Source organism: Typopeltis vanoorti, chromosome 11 (genome assembly GCF_054136105.1).
Source record: "Typopeltis vanoorti isolate ZY-2024b chromosome 11, IOZ_Tvanoo_1.0, whole genome shotgun sequence".
NCBI classification, from domain to species: domain Eukaryota; kingdom Metazoa; phylum Arthropoda; class Arachnida; order Uropygi; family Thelyphonidae; genus Typopeltis; species Typopeltis vanoorti.
In genome coordinates, this window is record NC_143559.1 from 35,120,179 (window position 1) to 35,134,667 (window position 14,489).

Genomic DNA, 14,489 nt, shown 5'->3' on the forward strand with positions numbered 1-14,489 from the left:
GCACAGAATGTGAGAACTATCAATGCAATCGAATCACTGCAAGAAGAATTAGACATACGAAAAGAAGTCCTATTGTGCAATAAAGAAGATAGACAAAGCATGCGCCAGGTTCTAAGCCCCAACGTGGAGGAAAGAGTAGGGGGGGGGGCGTTCCAAGAACAAAAGACGTGTGCTCATTATTTTAATAATTTTGTTTTAATGTATTTTTTTCTTGCACTACTGGCAAGCTGAAAAGAAATAATTTTTGAACACTATTTCTTTATTATGACGGTGGTTGTCTGTCGTTAAACGTTCAAGTATGAGAAGTCCGTTATACTTATCCCGTCTAGCCATCATGATAATTAGCATAAAGTGTAATCAGCTAACATTCCCTTGGCTAATAGTATTAAGATGAACAGCTAATAACAGATTCTAATCCTGCACTTGGATTTCTAATGATACACGCAATATTGCAGTGCTACATTCAATATTCGCTGTTGACGCTAATGTAGGCGTAGATTTCGTGAAGCCGAGAACCAAAGGACCCTGTTTAATGCGCGAACTTTGAATGAAGAGTCAGTAATTTCTATGATGGCGATCTACTATTCTACATTGCACACAATGCATTATTACAATCAGACTATCTTCAATAGGGGATTAAATATTGTCAAGTGTACTGATGAATCTCGACACTGCTTGCAATCTAAATTTGTCTTTTCAACTGGCTTAATCATCAGCTGATTTCTGAATCCCGATGTAAGGAAATCTCTAATTAATCGTACGGGGGGGGGGCTGAGTAAAGATGGCGTTGGTCAGATTTGTACCCTCCCCAGACCTGATTGATACAAGTCGGGAGTTAAAAGATAGTAAAAGTTATTTGAGGAATCACATAACTAATTAAACAGATTCATCAAGGGGCGGGCATAAGAGCTATAATCCCTCCCTTCCGTATCATGAATGTATCCGATGAGTAATAAAAATAGAATCCGCAGAAAATTGAGCTATAAATATTAATAATTTATCTTAATACTACTTATTAATTAACAGAAACTGATATGGAATACCAAGTAGTTCTACGATAAAAAATAAGTTTGCTCCTAACAGTACACAACTCCAATTGTGACGTATGCATTGATAGTAACCATGGTGATGCAAAAATCTTTACCATAATATGCAATTTTTTTTTCCTTTATCAATTACAATTAATCCTCGTAATTGTGTTAGTAAACAACTTACGATTTAACTGATTATAATTTAACACGGTAAACGGATGTCTAATAAAACCAGGAACCTCAATAAAAGGAATTTGGAAGCTTAATGCGAATAATTGACAATACTGAAATTGTCCAAATAGGGAAAATTTATCGTTAATGTTGTCGTCGCCATTGACGTGCAGAGCCAGTTCTTTAATTTACGACATTCCATGAAAAATGCAGTTTCGACCTGAATTTTAATGTCCGTTAAAAAAAAAAAAAAATGTAGGGAGGAAATGATTTTCCGTTATCAACTCTCCAGGTTTTCGCGAAAGCCATAAACCAAATCTAATTCTGCAGTCACTTTTTATTGACAGACATTCCTGCCAATTTTTATTTTCTCATTTAACGCGAGAGAATCTAAGAATTTAGAACAAACGGCCTAGTACGATGTTTTCCAACCTCTGATGTGACATACTCGTGATTAGCGTCTTGCTGTTGTACACATCTGGGTCATGCTACGGGAGTGTGGCCACTACTTCAGCACAAAATCCGAAACTATAAACACACCTGTGTGTGTGTGGCGCTGACATCTGCTCAGTAGTCGTTGGCCAAGTGGAGTGTACCAGTTTCTTATCGTTCCGGTAAGCTGATAGGAAGGCGGAGTTTAACCTCTGCTGCACTCCTGCTGGGGGCGCTCGTGCTAGTAGCCGCACAAACTGCGCGCGCCCCCGCAGTAATTGGCGAACAGCTGCAGTTGGAGATCAGGCTACGGAGAGGGAAGACGTGTTGTCGGATGTGTGCCGCGAGCGAGTACTGAAAACCACTGCTTTCCGTGACGGTCGGGTGAGCCTGCTTTGTGCGTGTAGATAGGCTCCGGCTAGTGACGGTGTGGCGACATATTAAAGGCAACGTCAGTGGCACTTGACAATTTGTAAGAGGAATTTTTTTTTTTTTTTTTTTTTTTAAATTCTACAAAACTTTCTCTCCGGAGAGTGCGGTGCTAGGACCCATGACCTGGCGTTACAATGACCCTCGTTCTCCCAGCGTTCTGTGCTAACCACACATCAACGGCTACTTCGCTATTTACCTCAATCAAACGGAATTCCGCCATGCCTTGTGGTTTTGATGGTGAACCAATGGATTTTGAGTCGGCTTTGCTATCTGCTAGTTTTTCCACGGACTGGCCTTCGTTAAAAGACTTGGAAAGTGGAAGTGATGACGTCACAAAATCGGGTAAGTGGAGAAAAAAAACCTAATTAGGACTTTTTGTTTGTTTGTGGGTTCCGATGCGTCATTGAGAGAAAGGAGTTTGTAGTTAAACTTTTTTTGGATGACCGTAAATCAAAAACGGATTTTTTTTTCTCTCGTTTACGTAAGAGACGTGATAATTAGTACTAAGCAATGCAAGGTAACGTGTTTAAAACTTTTTAAAGCTACTTTAGGGATTAAAAAGAATTGGCATTTTAATCTTATTTCATATTTTAATCTAGTTAAGACTGTAATTGAGCTAAATATATATTTAACCATTTTCAAATAGGTGTTTAAATGACAATCTTGGAATGTGATACGTCATTATGACATAGAAATTGATAATAAACAAGAAAAAAATTAATTTTATAGGCGTGACTTAATTGTCATGAATATTTGATTTAGGAGAAAAAAAACAGAACCCGTGTAATGATTTATACTTTTTTTTTTAATCAATCAAAAAAGAAACTGCAGGAACTCGTGTATATATACTTTAAGCCTACTTCATGGCATTTTATTTAATGTTTAAAAATGGGTAACTGTGACGTCAGCAACACGTTAAATTTTATCTTCATTTGCAGGAGTTTCCACTTTCTACTCGTGCAAATATACAATTTATTCCAACTGTGCAACAATCGAATTAAATGGAAACAAACAAAAAAAAAAAAAAAATCGGAAGAGTAGCAGACTATTGTTTCGATGTTGTTTTCAACAATACTTGCAGCTGGTTGTTATCAGCTGTTTCATAAGTGGCATACTGATAATATTATTTTCGGAGAAATGACGTTACTGCGTGTGTGGGATATGCTTGTACTTTTGCTACTGACTATAACATTTCATAACATCCGTGTTAGTTGTAATTTGGTCTGTTGCATTTTAGTTATTTAAGTTCTTTTTCTCCTGATAAGAAATTTTCCGAAGTTTTTGTGTGTGACATTTTAAATCTAATAAAACTACCGCGACCTTTAATAGCTGTGTACGAAGCGACTCATTCCCAGTAGATTTCTATTGTTCAATATTTCTTTTTATTTTTTAGATAATAGGATTTAATCAGAACACATTTTTTACCCCCCTTCTTTTCTTTCGGCAATTGAATCCCCTGCCACCCCGCTTTGAAGCTCGATCGCATCTTCAAGGTATCGTAAGTGGGCGGAAATATTTTTGGAATTGCCGCCCACACTCAGTAAACTCATGCAAACGTATGTGAAGTCTTTATAAGTACATGGCTGAGAGTAAGAATCTTTTATTGTTAGCCATTGAGATGTTAGCGTAGCCGATGCCGGATCACATCTGTTGACAGTTGGGAGAAACTTATCACATCGTCATGAAGCTATGGAACTTGTGAAATCGATACGCTACTAGCGTGTGTGTGGATTGAATCTTAGTCAAGCCGTTTTGTGGCTTTAAACTAATAAATGAAGGCTCTTAGAGACAGTGGATTGTTTGAAGAGAACAGACGTCGGTTGAGAGACTGTTGTTTAGCTAACGGTAGGCCAAAAATGATTGCTTTGAGTTATGGTAGTAAACAGAAGTTTGATTTATTGATAGATGCTTTGAGTCGAATGTTTCTTTCGATTACCTATTTGCTGGTTTTCGGTAACTGCGAACATCTGTTTTCCATTGACCTCAATGTTATTTGTGTAAAGCACTTGACTATGTCAGTACCGTTATTGGCATTTTTTTTTTCTCTATTCGCAATTCTCCGTTTATGCTATTCAGGAAAAAAAAAAGTAAAGAAAAGCTTTGTTTTAATCGTGTTATTAAAATTAGAAACAATTCAAAACTTAAATTCATCATTAGTTTCTTTTTTGTTCTGTTTTAATTGCTGTTTTTTTTCCTCCGAAAAAAATGATAAAAATAATTATTGAAAGCATTAAGTGCAAATTGATCTGACAGTTTTTTTTTTCGGTAGTGGATTAACTGATAAATATGAAGGGAAAAAATTAGTTTGTAAAAAAACGGCCTTGAAAAAAACAAAGATCCAACAATTGTAATGACCTTGATTGTTACCTTGAACAATCAACTTGTTAAAGAAATACGAAATGAACAAGAAATGGACATTTTCAACATTCATTGTTGCAATAATTACAATAGAATTACAAAATATCCTTCATTGATTTGTGAACGATCTCACTGTATCATTCCAGCATGTTTACGTCTATTATCATCTCTCCCTCTGTTATTATGTTGAGAAACGTCAGTTATTTACTTTATGTAAGCTTAAGCAATCCGTTCGCGTTGCAAAACTGTTTACTAGCGATGTCCTTTATGGTCATAAGCACGGTTCAAGGTAGCAAGAGTGGTGTGTAGGTCGCGCCATCTATTGGCCTAAATGTTGACTCTAAATGGAAGTAGGTTGTCAATTGTTTTTGGAACCGTAACATTTGTAATTTTTAGGTCAACATTCTATTGGCATTACGAAATAATTTGCATTATGATTTTTAAGTAAGAATTGTTAGTTTTTTGAACATCCTAGTGGTAAAGAAAGTGCGATTTTTCCCCAAGGTTATAAAAAAATGGCTGATAATCTCGAATTATGAAGAATTTATTCTTCATAATTCGAGATTATCAGCCATTTTAGGAAATAGATAAATAGGAAAGAGATGTAGTTAGTCACCGATAAACAAAGATCATTGGTGTGTGTGATTTAAGCTGTTCTGTAGTACTTTTGGATAAGAGTATAGCTTTGGAGTACGTACAGACAACCAGGAAGGTTTGACCTTGGTTATTTTGGTTCCGACCGAGATAAAGACTACCTAACCTCTTGTAGCCTTTCCTATTGTTCCGTAGACAGTGAAAAAATAAATAATAAAATAATACTTTATTCTTCATTCAGCTTTTTTTAATTCAGTGAAAAACTTAAGGCATAACTCGAAAGAAAATTAATCGTCATTGGGTGGAGAGCAAAAAAAAACTTATTGCAAAATATTGAATTGGAGAACACCGTAAGGAATTAGTGATAACATTAATGGGAAGGCTTAAATACTAATTAATCTTTTGCAATTAACATTTTTATACTAAATCGCGGCCAAAGTCAGGTGTTTACAGACAATAGAACTATTAATACCCTTTTATCTTAAGGAAAACTGTATCGCTACTAGAAAACCTGGCATCGTAAACAAGCAGTTATGGTTGCCATAGTAACGAGCCGATCACGGTTCGAAGAGATGCTGCAGAAAATGCACTATTGATCTTCAAAAATGAGTCGACAAAAGCAATGAAATAACTAGACAGAAATGAAAATTAGAATCATTGGATTAACTCTAAGTGCGATCAGTCTGTCGTGGGGTTTCGGAAGAGCTGAAAGGGATTGTAAGAGGACACCAGACGAATGCAAAGCAAAGAATAAAACAGATTTGAGAACGATATTCTCTCCTGTTACTTGGCTACGATTACATGACCGTATTTAATCTCAGTTGGATTGATTCAAGCCAACGAAATCTCACACGAAGCAATATATTACCGAGTTCTACTTTCATTTCTATCTCGAGTCTGAGCAGCTAAACTGACAGTGGTACAGATTACAGGAAGTCATGAACTGTGACAAGGGCAAACCTATTTATGCTCTGCAACAACCGAATGTTTCCAACCAAAGAAGCAGGAAGTTAATACGATGCATTTCCGGTGTACGGATATTACAGCAGTGAAGTCCTAATGCCTGATTATACACACAATTGAAAAGTGGAATGAAACAAATAGAGAATTAAATTCTTTGGATGCGGTATGTGATCCAATAAACAAATAGGTGGCACTAGGATCGCAACGAGATGGTTTAAAATGTGAAAGAATTCGCGGAGTTGGATATCCAATACGTATGTATGCAACTGTGGGGATATTTTAGGTTATATATATATATATTTATATATATTTATTGAGAAGGATGTGATCGTTGGAGGTGTTAAATCTCGAACAGTACACAAACAAAAGACGGAATATTGTGGGAGGTTGTCTATGTAACGGTGTTGACCAAGATTGCCCATTTTTTTTACAAGAAGATGAACCAGTAGGAAGGTTGTGGGCAGACGACCCACGGTTAGTATTTGTGGTGACAACAGGCACAAAATAAGGTCAACAATGTTACAGAAGTGGGCAAATTAACACCACACTAAATTCCTCATTTTTATTTTGTGGTGATTATCTTTTCAAACATAATTGCGTATTTTAATATTTCCGTTAGTGACATCAACTAATGACACGTGCAATTTTATGGAGTAAACACCCAGATGATGTCCTTAGTGCAGAATTTAAAGGTCCGGGATGTACATCATAACCTTGAAACGATCCATTGTCTTTCTTAATGACCTACGGGAGGGGGGGGGTAGGACATTTGTTTCTGGTTGCTACCGGTAGAAAGCAGACTATCTGTAGCCAATAGGGGAAGCTACGTCATTTGTCTCGGGATGGTTTTTTGCATTATACATGTCTTGCGTGCAATGGTTTCTTCCATATTCCACAGTTAACAACCCTGGCTGTCCCCCTAAGATCTCTTCCCCCCCCATCCTGCTTGTTCTTTGCAACAGAAAATACTTTTATGTTCTGCCCTTAGAATAATGTTCGCTAGCCGCAAAGGTTTAAGGTCCAGTGTTTGGCCGCAACTCTTAGGCGACCAAAAGAAGAACAGTCCACAATAAAATAATATAAAAACGGTCGCTCGCCCTGCTTCAATAACGACGCTGTAGAGAAATTCGCCTCCCCCCCCCCCCCCAACCGTCTTTTTCCCGAACTGTGATGTGCCTCCCTTCTTGCCATTTGTAGTGAAGTCGACTCGCGCGTGGCCTTTCGCTTGCAGCCTGTTAGAAGCTAAACATCCGGTCTGAGAGCTACAGATTACGTCGCTATCTGCCTGTTTTATCATTGAATGAATAGCAAAATAACGGGCTTCGGTCGAGTGGCAAGGGAAGCTACGCTATGCATGCTTACCATAGGGTCGTGGTGGAGGGAGCTATAACAAGTAAGGAAGAATCCACGAATATAAAATACACCCGTTTTTTTTTTTTTTCCTTCTTTCACTCCAACCTTCTTTTTCGAACCCTCTGGCTGTCTAGACAGCCCCCCCCCCTTCTTCTCTTGTGGTTTTTCGAGCACGGAATTCCAAGTGCGCGTGCATGAAGACCTTGGGGAGGTGACAAAAGATGGCTGTCAGCAATCTCTTCTTTCTCTCCCCCCTCCCGAAGAAAAATCCATCTTTTGTAGTGGATTCGCGGTCAGTACAGGTGTTCTCGCGTCACTAGCTTGCCATTTCCGTGAGAAGTTGGACCGAAATTTGTGCAAACTCGCTTAGTTGATTCTTTTTCCTTTTTTTTTTTTTTTTTTTTTTTAGTGAAGTTGCATCTAAAGGATTCGTTCTTGGGTTTCAAATAATTCGCTTTGCCAATCACCGAACTCCTGCAGATTGGATATGATTCTGACAGCCCCCTTCACTCGATTCCAAACCTCCTTCAAGTTTCCTTTAGAAGGAACTCGCCCTTGTAGCGACTGGTTTAGGAAAGGAGGTCAAAGTAATTAACTGTTGAAATACTCATTTGCTTTTTTAATTAGCGATTGCCACGGTCAAATCTTTAATCTTACGTTGATTGGACAGTTTTTTCGAGTATCACACCAGTTGAGGTTATTTTTAGAATCTTTTATACAAACTTTCCTGTAATACGAACGTCAAATCGTAGGCTATCCTTCAAAAACTCATGAGTATTCTAAAATTATTACTTTGTTTTGTATCTTGGGAATACTTCCGGAAATGAGTATTTAATAAAAACAAATGCCCCATCACGTATGCGCATTTCAATAATGAGTAAATATCTTCCTTTACTATCTCCATGATCTATGAAAAATAAAGGTGTATTATGCCAACCTTTCGAAAATAGTTTATCACTAATATCTAGGGAGGCACGTATGGATCATGCATCAAATAGAATTTCAAATTCACTAGAAATTATATGAAATATTTAATTAGAATTCTTGTACCTATCTATAAGAATACCATCGCCTCGCTGATAAAGAAAATCTTATTAAATGTATGCAGAACATTACGGGGGGAAAAAGTCGCAACTCCCCCCCGTAAGCAGGTGTTTATCCTGGCAGACGCTGTATTTTGAATGCGAAAAGTGAAATGGCCCGTTTTTCCTCCTGATTTTCTTCTAAATGGATTTGACACAGTTTTGGCTACCAGCATTAATAAGGAGGTCACTCGCTGGTCCTATTTATATCTTTGTGATCGTACTTGTGTTGTTTCTTCTGCCTCTTCAACTAACTGTACCGTAAAGCCTACACGTGTACTGGTTTTAATACGGTGCTGCTTAGCTGCCTCATTGAACATCCGTTCTCATGCCGAATTGCATTTTAAATATGCCTTTCAGCATTTTCTTACTGGGATGTCAACTGGAAACGAAACGTCTTTTATTGAAACTTGAGGAGGTTGTTTAAAGTATGTAAACGCAGGAAGTTACGCAGATATACCATTAACATACTTCCAAGGATCTGTTTAAGATATTTCTTCTTCACGTATTTCTTGACTGTTTATTGAAGCACACACACACAGACGTTTTGCCTGTGGGTGTTCTGTCCTTTAGCTTCTAATCGTGAGCATGATTTTTACTCTTTGAAATTTCTGCTACCCGCACTTCTCTATCAAGCAGCCTTGAACAGGCAAACCACATGTAGACAAAGATAGATAGCGAAGTGGAAACAGCCTTTTAACGAAAGAGGTTAAGGACAAAGTAGACGAACTTGCACACACATACACACGCAAAAGCAGTACTTATTGAGATGCGATTATTAGTGAATTATGCAACACATGTTTAGGGCTACAACCAGTAAACAAATGTGTACAGTTCCAAGGACCGATGTACAATTTAACGGCAAGGAAAAGTTCCAGCAACATCCAAATGACAACGCTTATCCAACTAATACGATGGAATACAATCGTCTATTTTTTTTGATAAAAAAGTAGGGCACTTCCATTACGAAACTTCTTCGTGCAGCCCCCTTTATAGTTCGTGCACACAACCAGCCGGCAGTCTACTATAGGTCAACTAAACCTGACTCCAATACCCAAGTTTTGAATATTGGACTAACCTAATATCCATCCAACCGACATTGGTTTAGTCAGATATCACGAGTGAGTGTGTGTGTGTGTGTGTGTGAGAGAGCTCTAGACTTGGCAGACTAACAAACGTTACTTATCCTTCGAATGTTCAAAAATAGGACCTCTTCTCTCTCTCAGCAAACATTTCATTAATTTCTTGAATAGTCTGAGTTAACTAACACAACGTCGGGATGTCCGTAAACTGAAACATTATGCTTGTCATTTGGTCTCCTGGACGATATGGAAAGTGAGGTTGAAGGGGGGGAGGATCATGCGATACATTACAGATGTCTCGCGCACGAAATCGGACGCTAAACCAGTCGGTCTAGTTTTTCGCCAGTGACTTTTGTGCTTATCGCGGTTTTACCTGGTGCGTGTTTGTGTTCACGTACGTTTTCGTGGTAGATTCCAATTTTCTACAGTAAGTCGTAAATTCCCGATCTTTCCGTCCCCCTTGGGTTTGCCTCAGATGGTTTATTAACAGCTTTAGTTGACCATTATGGCAGTTGTGAAAGATGGCAAACATCGTTCGACAAATGTTAAAATGATGACATTTAAAAATTTACGAGATTTTTTCGAATGTGGGAGAGAATCTGGCCCACTAATTAATCTATGGGGGGGGGGGGTGTTACGAGTGGAAGAAAAAAGTGTCAAATTTGTCTTTTTCAACTGAATAGGCTAGTTTCTTCCCGAGACTTGATTTTAACCGACAATTTTAGGCTTCAACAGCTCCCGAGTTTGCATTTTTTTCAAAAAATCTCAGAGATATTTCTCTCTCTTTCTCTGGAGCTCCAGAAGTATCCCAAAGCTTCAACTCTATTCCTCCCGAGCTTCACAAGCCGTTTCTGTAGGGTTTTGTATAGATTTTATATTCCTATAGCTTCATCCAAAGAAATCCTAGTTTTATTTGAAATCGTAAACTCTCTATTGCAAAACCTTTGTAAATATCTACTTCTCCCCTCTTCTGCGCATCTTTGAAATGTACTACCGTCGAAGATTCACTTTTCATAAGCTCCGTTACAGCTGTTTTCTTATGTAATGTCCTGTCTCCGAGAACACAATCAATATCACGTTAAATCCACATGACGTACTATTAGCCGTTACCTTCCCACAAAGAAAACGAATAAAAAAGAAATAATTAACTGTGTATTGAGTGCTTTTCGTAGACATTCTAACAAGAAGCACGGTAGCTTCACTCAGAATCGATTTCTTGTGTGTGTTTAGGTCAATGCATTAAACTTACCTGGTCTGGATGGAAAGAAATCGATGAAGCACTATTAAAAATCCTAATGCTTATTTCAAAATGGAGATGGCTTATATATTTTTTATTCCCTTTTTTATGTCTTGTCCTCTTTAAAAAATGAGTTATTGGCTGCCTGTTTTTATAAATGATCGTAAAACTCAATAGTTACAACAATTATTTTATATTTTGGCTTTCTAATTGTTAGTTGTACATTTCAACTGTTAGACCGTTTGGCCGTGTTTCAATTGTTGCATTTCAAATAATAAAAAACAAAACGGTATTGTTATAGTCTAAATTTAAAATGCGTTTAAATCTCTAATCATTGTCATATCACATTCTTAATTCAATTATTGTTACTTTCCGCCTATTTACCACTGTCGTTTCATCTTACCACACAATTCTGTCACGTCCTTGCTATATTTATCTTTGGACTCGACTTTATCGCGAGCAGTCAGTCGGGTTAGCAGAAAGTGGCTGGCTACCCTCCGTATCAATGACCTCCAAAGTGGGCGATATCACTGCTCGAAGCTTTGCCGTTGATGGCGTGTGGAATTCTTTTAAGACTTGAAAGCCCTTTTCTTTTTTTTTTTTTTCCCCCTTCTCTGTTTTGTTTTGCGGTATTGGGTATTTTCCAGATTTCACTTTTCCATTGTGACTTCAAATTACCCGATTTCATTCTTGCTTATCTTCTAATTATGAACTAGCTGAAAAGTAAACGGCTGTTGCCATAGAAACCAGACGACACGTTATTGGAGTGGATTTTTTTCAATTGTTACGTGCGTCAATGTTATAGACCGCGTAGTGCAACAGATTCATAAGTAAATACATCCTTATTTTTTTTTTCCCAATAAAATGAATTTATTTTATAAACACAACGTGACAAAGGAATGTCACGCGCCCGAATAGAACATTGAGCTTTGATGGAATTTAGTATTTTATTGTAAATAATAATAAAAAAAAAGTTTCCAGTCTCTTTCACCTGAACTACAAACCAGATTGCCACTTAAACGCCCGATAATTAACCGGCGTAACCTACTAAGCAATTGCATATAAGGATACGGATCACAGAATGGTCGACGCCTGACCTGTATGTAATGCAGGAAATGATAAAATAACAGACTTTTGAAGCGAGACGCAGTCTTTGGGACCCCTGATGATACTTAACAAGTTTGCAAAAGACAGTAAAAGACCTATTTCAGAAACCATTGAAGAGAGTTACGGTAGAAAGGTCGTTTTTAATACGGTCTACACCCCCGTCCTATTAAGACTTTTATTGATTTTAAGTGTTCTTCTCTGAATTATCGGATTTCTAACATAGTCTTTTCGAGGCTAAATTGAATAAACTATAAATGACGTCAAATTGTTTTGATTTTATTAACGATGCTGATCGATGGATAAAATGGTGAAATGCGTAATCAATTCAGAGAGGGCATCGTGACCTATTTAATGAACAAAAAAAATAACTTTCACACCAAACATGTGCCTCTGTACTACATTAAAGTGTGGCAGGTACTTCGTTTTTCCCTCACTATTTTTAACCATCGTTTGGTAATCAAAACTCGTTTTACCTCTGAGGTCAAACTGTTTTTGATGTTGAAACAAGCCCGTTTTCTAACACGTGCGTTTTAACCAGATGTTTCCTTCTTGCCTTACATTACGGAGGGCTGTGCGTTTGCCTTTTCTAAATCTTATTGCAAATGAAAGCTTGTGTTTCCAAGGGGGAGGGGAAGGGAGGGAATGCTGTGTTTGAAATAGGCTAGAGTATTTATTTGCACGTAGATCCCCCCCCCCCCCAAAGGGGCGTGTTCACAATTTTTTTTCTAACTGTTATTTTTTTTCTTTTCCTTTCTTCTTTCTAGGCTCATCTCAAGAGGAAAGTTGTCCTGCTGAAGGTGCGACCCCCGCTGTCAAACGGAAGCGTTCTGACGCCGAACCGGATGACGAAGGCGAGGTGAAACGACAAAAGGCTGAGGTTGACAAGGCGACCAGTTTGGAGGTGACGGAGCAGCAGCAGAAGAGTGGCGAAGAAGGGGGATCGAAACCGCTGCAACAGGACGACACCGAAGACAATTCTCTCGATGATTTGTTCTACATACCGCGTCGCAGGGTGTCTTTGCTGTGGAGTCCGCGTTTGCGGTGGAAAGACGAACGGCGCAAAGTGCTGAAGCTTTCCGTGAACAAGTTACGGCGGATCGACGATCCCGAGTTGTTCTTGAGGCGTTCGGTGCTCATCAACAACACGGTGAAGCGACTGCAGCGCGAGATTCGCGAGGAGAAGAGCGCCAAATACCACTCCCACGAGACATTCATGGCGGCCACCACCGCGGGCGACGCGACCACCAAATCGTGGCTGGGTGACACCCCTTCCGACGGCGGCGGCGGCAAGAAATCCCGAGCGTCCACCAAAAACGCCATTTCGGACGACGAAAGCTCGTGCGACGAGATGTTCGGCCTCAACGAAGACTTCCTTCGCATCAACATCCCGGAAAGACGCTCCGTCAGTCCAGCAATCCCCGACAGTGTCAACAGGTCGGACGACGCCGAGTGTCCTCCTCCCACCGCCGAGTCCAGCGACACCACCTCGTCATCGAACACTCAGAAATCGTCGTCACCATCGTCTAGTGAGTCGTCGAAGCGCGTGTGCAGCGGCCGCTGTTCGGAGGGGATCAGTAAAAAGGACAATACGGAACACTGCACCTGCCCTTCCAGTTCTAGGACCAAAGGCCCGAGTGAGAACTCCGCTGCTCGGCATGGCGAGCGTGCAAGTCAGTGTGCCACGCAGTTCAGGACTAGCAGGGAGGGGATGAAAGACAGGCCTTTCCCGCAGACTGTTCCCATACTAGACTCAGTTGTGTATCACAGCCTGTTGGCGTCTCTAGAATCGTGAGAAGACATCGCTACCACCACCGCCATTATTTATCATGATTTACTTTCTCCCCTTTTTTTAATTATTGTTCAAATGCCACTGGATTGGTCCAGTAGAGTCACTGCAATCATCTAGTGTTTTTTCCTAACAGTAGCTGGTTTAGGAATGTTAGTTCTGATGAAGCCATCAAAATGTTTTTTTTTCCCCCTTGTACATAGGTCATACTTACTTAACACAGGCCTTTATCAGTCTACTGCATTTCGTTTTGTTGCAAGATAATTGTTAAAGCAGGAAAAAAAAAATGCAAATTTATTTGTTCTACTACTTGGTTGCCATGGAAACTATTTTTGCTATTGTTGTAGAAACTATCAATTATCATCGAGCCAGTACTTGCAGCCATGGAAAGTTACAAAACAAGAAAAAAGGCCTGTCCTAATTATTATATTGGTTGTATTATTCGATCTTGTTCATAATGTACAGTTTTGGTTTAATTACTTAGAGTATGCTTTTGCAATCAAACTAAGCTTCTGTCATAACAAGAAAGATGAAACTGTACATTGTGCTTGTAATATTAAAGCTTCTTGAAGGTTTAAGCAATTTAGTCTGCGTCGATTACCTTTTTTAAATACCCAGATGATGAAACTTCTATTTACAATCACCTTAACTAAATCATTTACACATTAATAGGATTTGAAATATCAAGATAGAATTCATAAATGCAACAATGAAAAAAGCAACAATACCGAAATACAATTCTATTTATTTCAATAAAATATAATTTGACTTAAATTTAGCTACTTTTTTTTAATTCAAATTAAATTTAGGTGGGAGATGGAAATTAATTACCTGGTTTGAGACAGCCATGACGATTCTTAA

The 14,489-nt window shown here is 38.7% G+C and overlaps 1 protein-coding gene across 1 annotated transcript; it reads left to right on the plus strand.

Annotated features, from left to right (window-relative positions):
* The first annotated feature begins 1,934 nt into the window (after nucleotides 1-1,934).
* LOC150101433 (uncharacterized) lies at nucleotides 1,935-14,206 on the plus strand. The gene is made up of 2 exons (XM_090400594.1): nucleotides 1,935-2,408; nucleotides 12,607-14,206. The coding sequence occupies exons 1-2, from the start codon at nucleotides 2,201-2,203 to the stop codon at nucleotides 13,632-13,634; spliced, it is 1,236 nt and encodes a 411-aa protein (XP_090256720.1). The 5' UTR covers nucleotides 1,935-2,200; the 3' UTR covers nucleotides 13,635-14,206.
* Nucleotides 14,207-14,489: the final 283 nt, after the last annotated feature.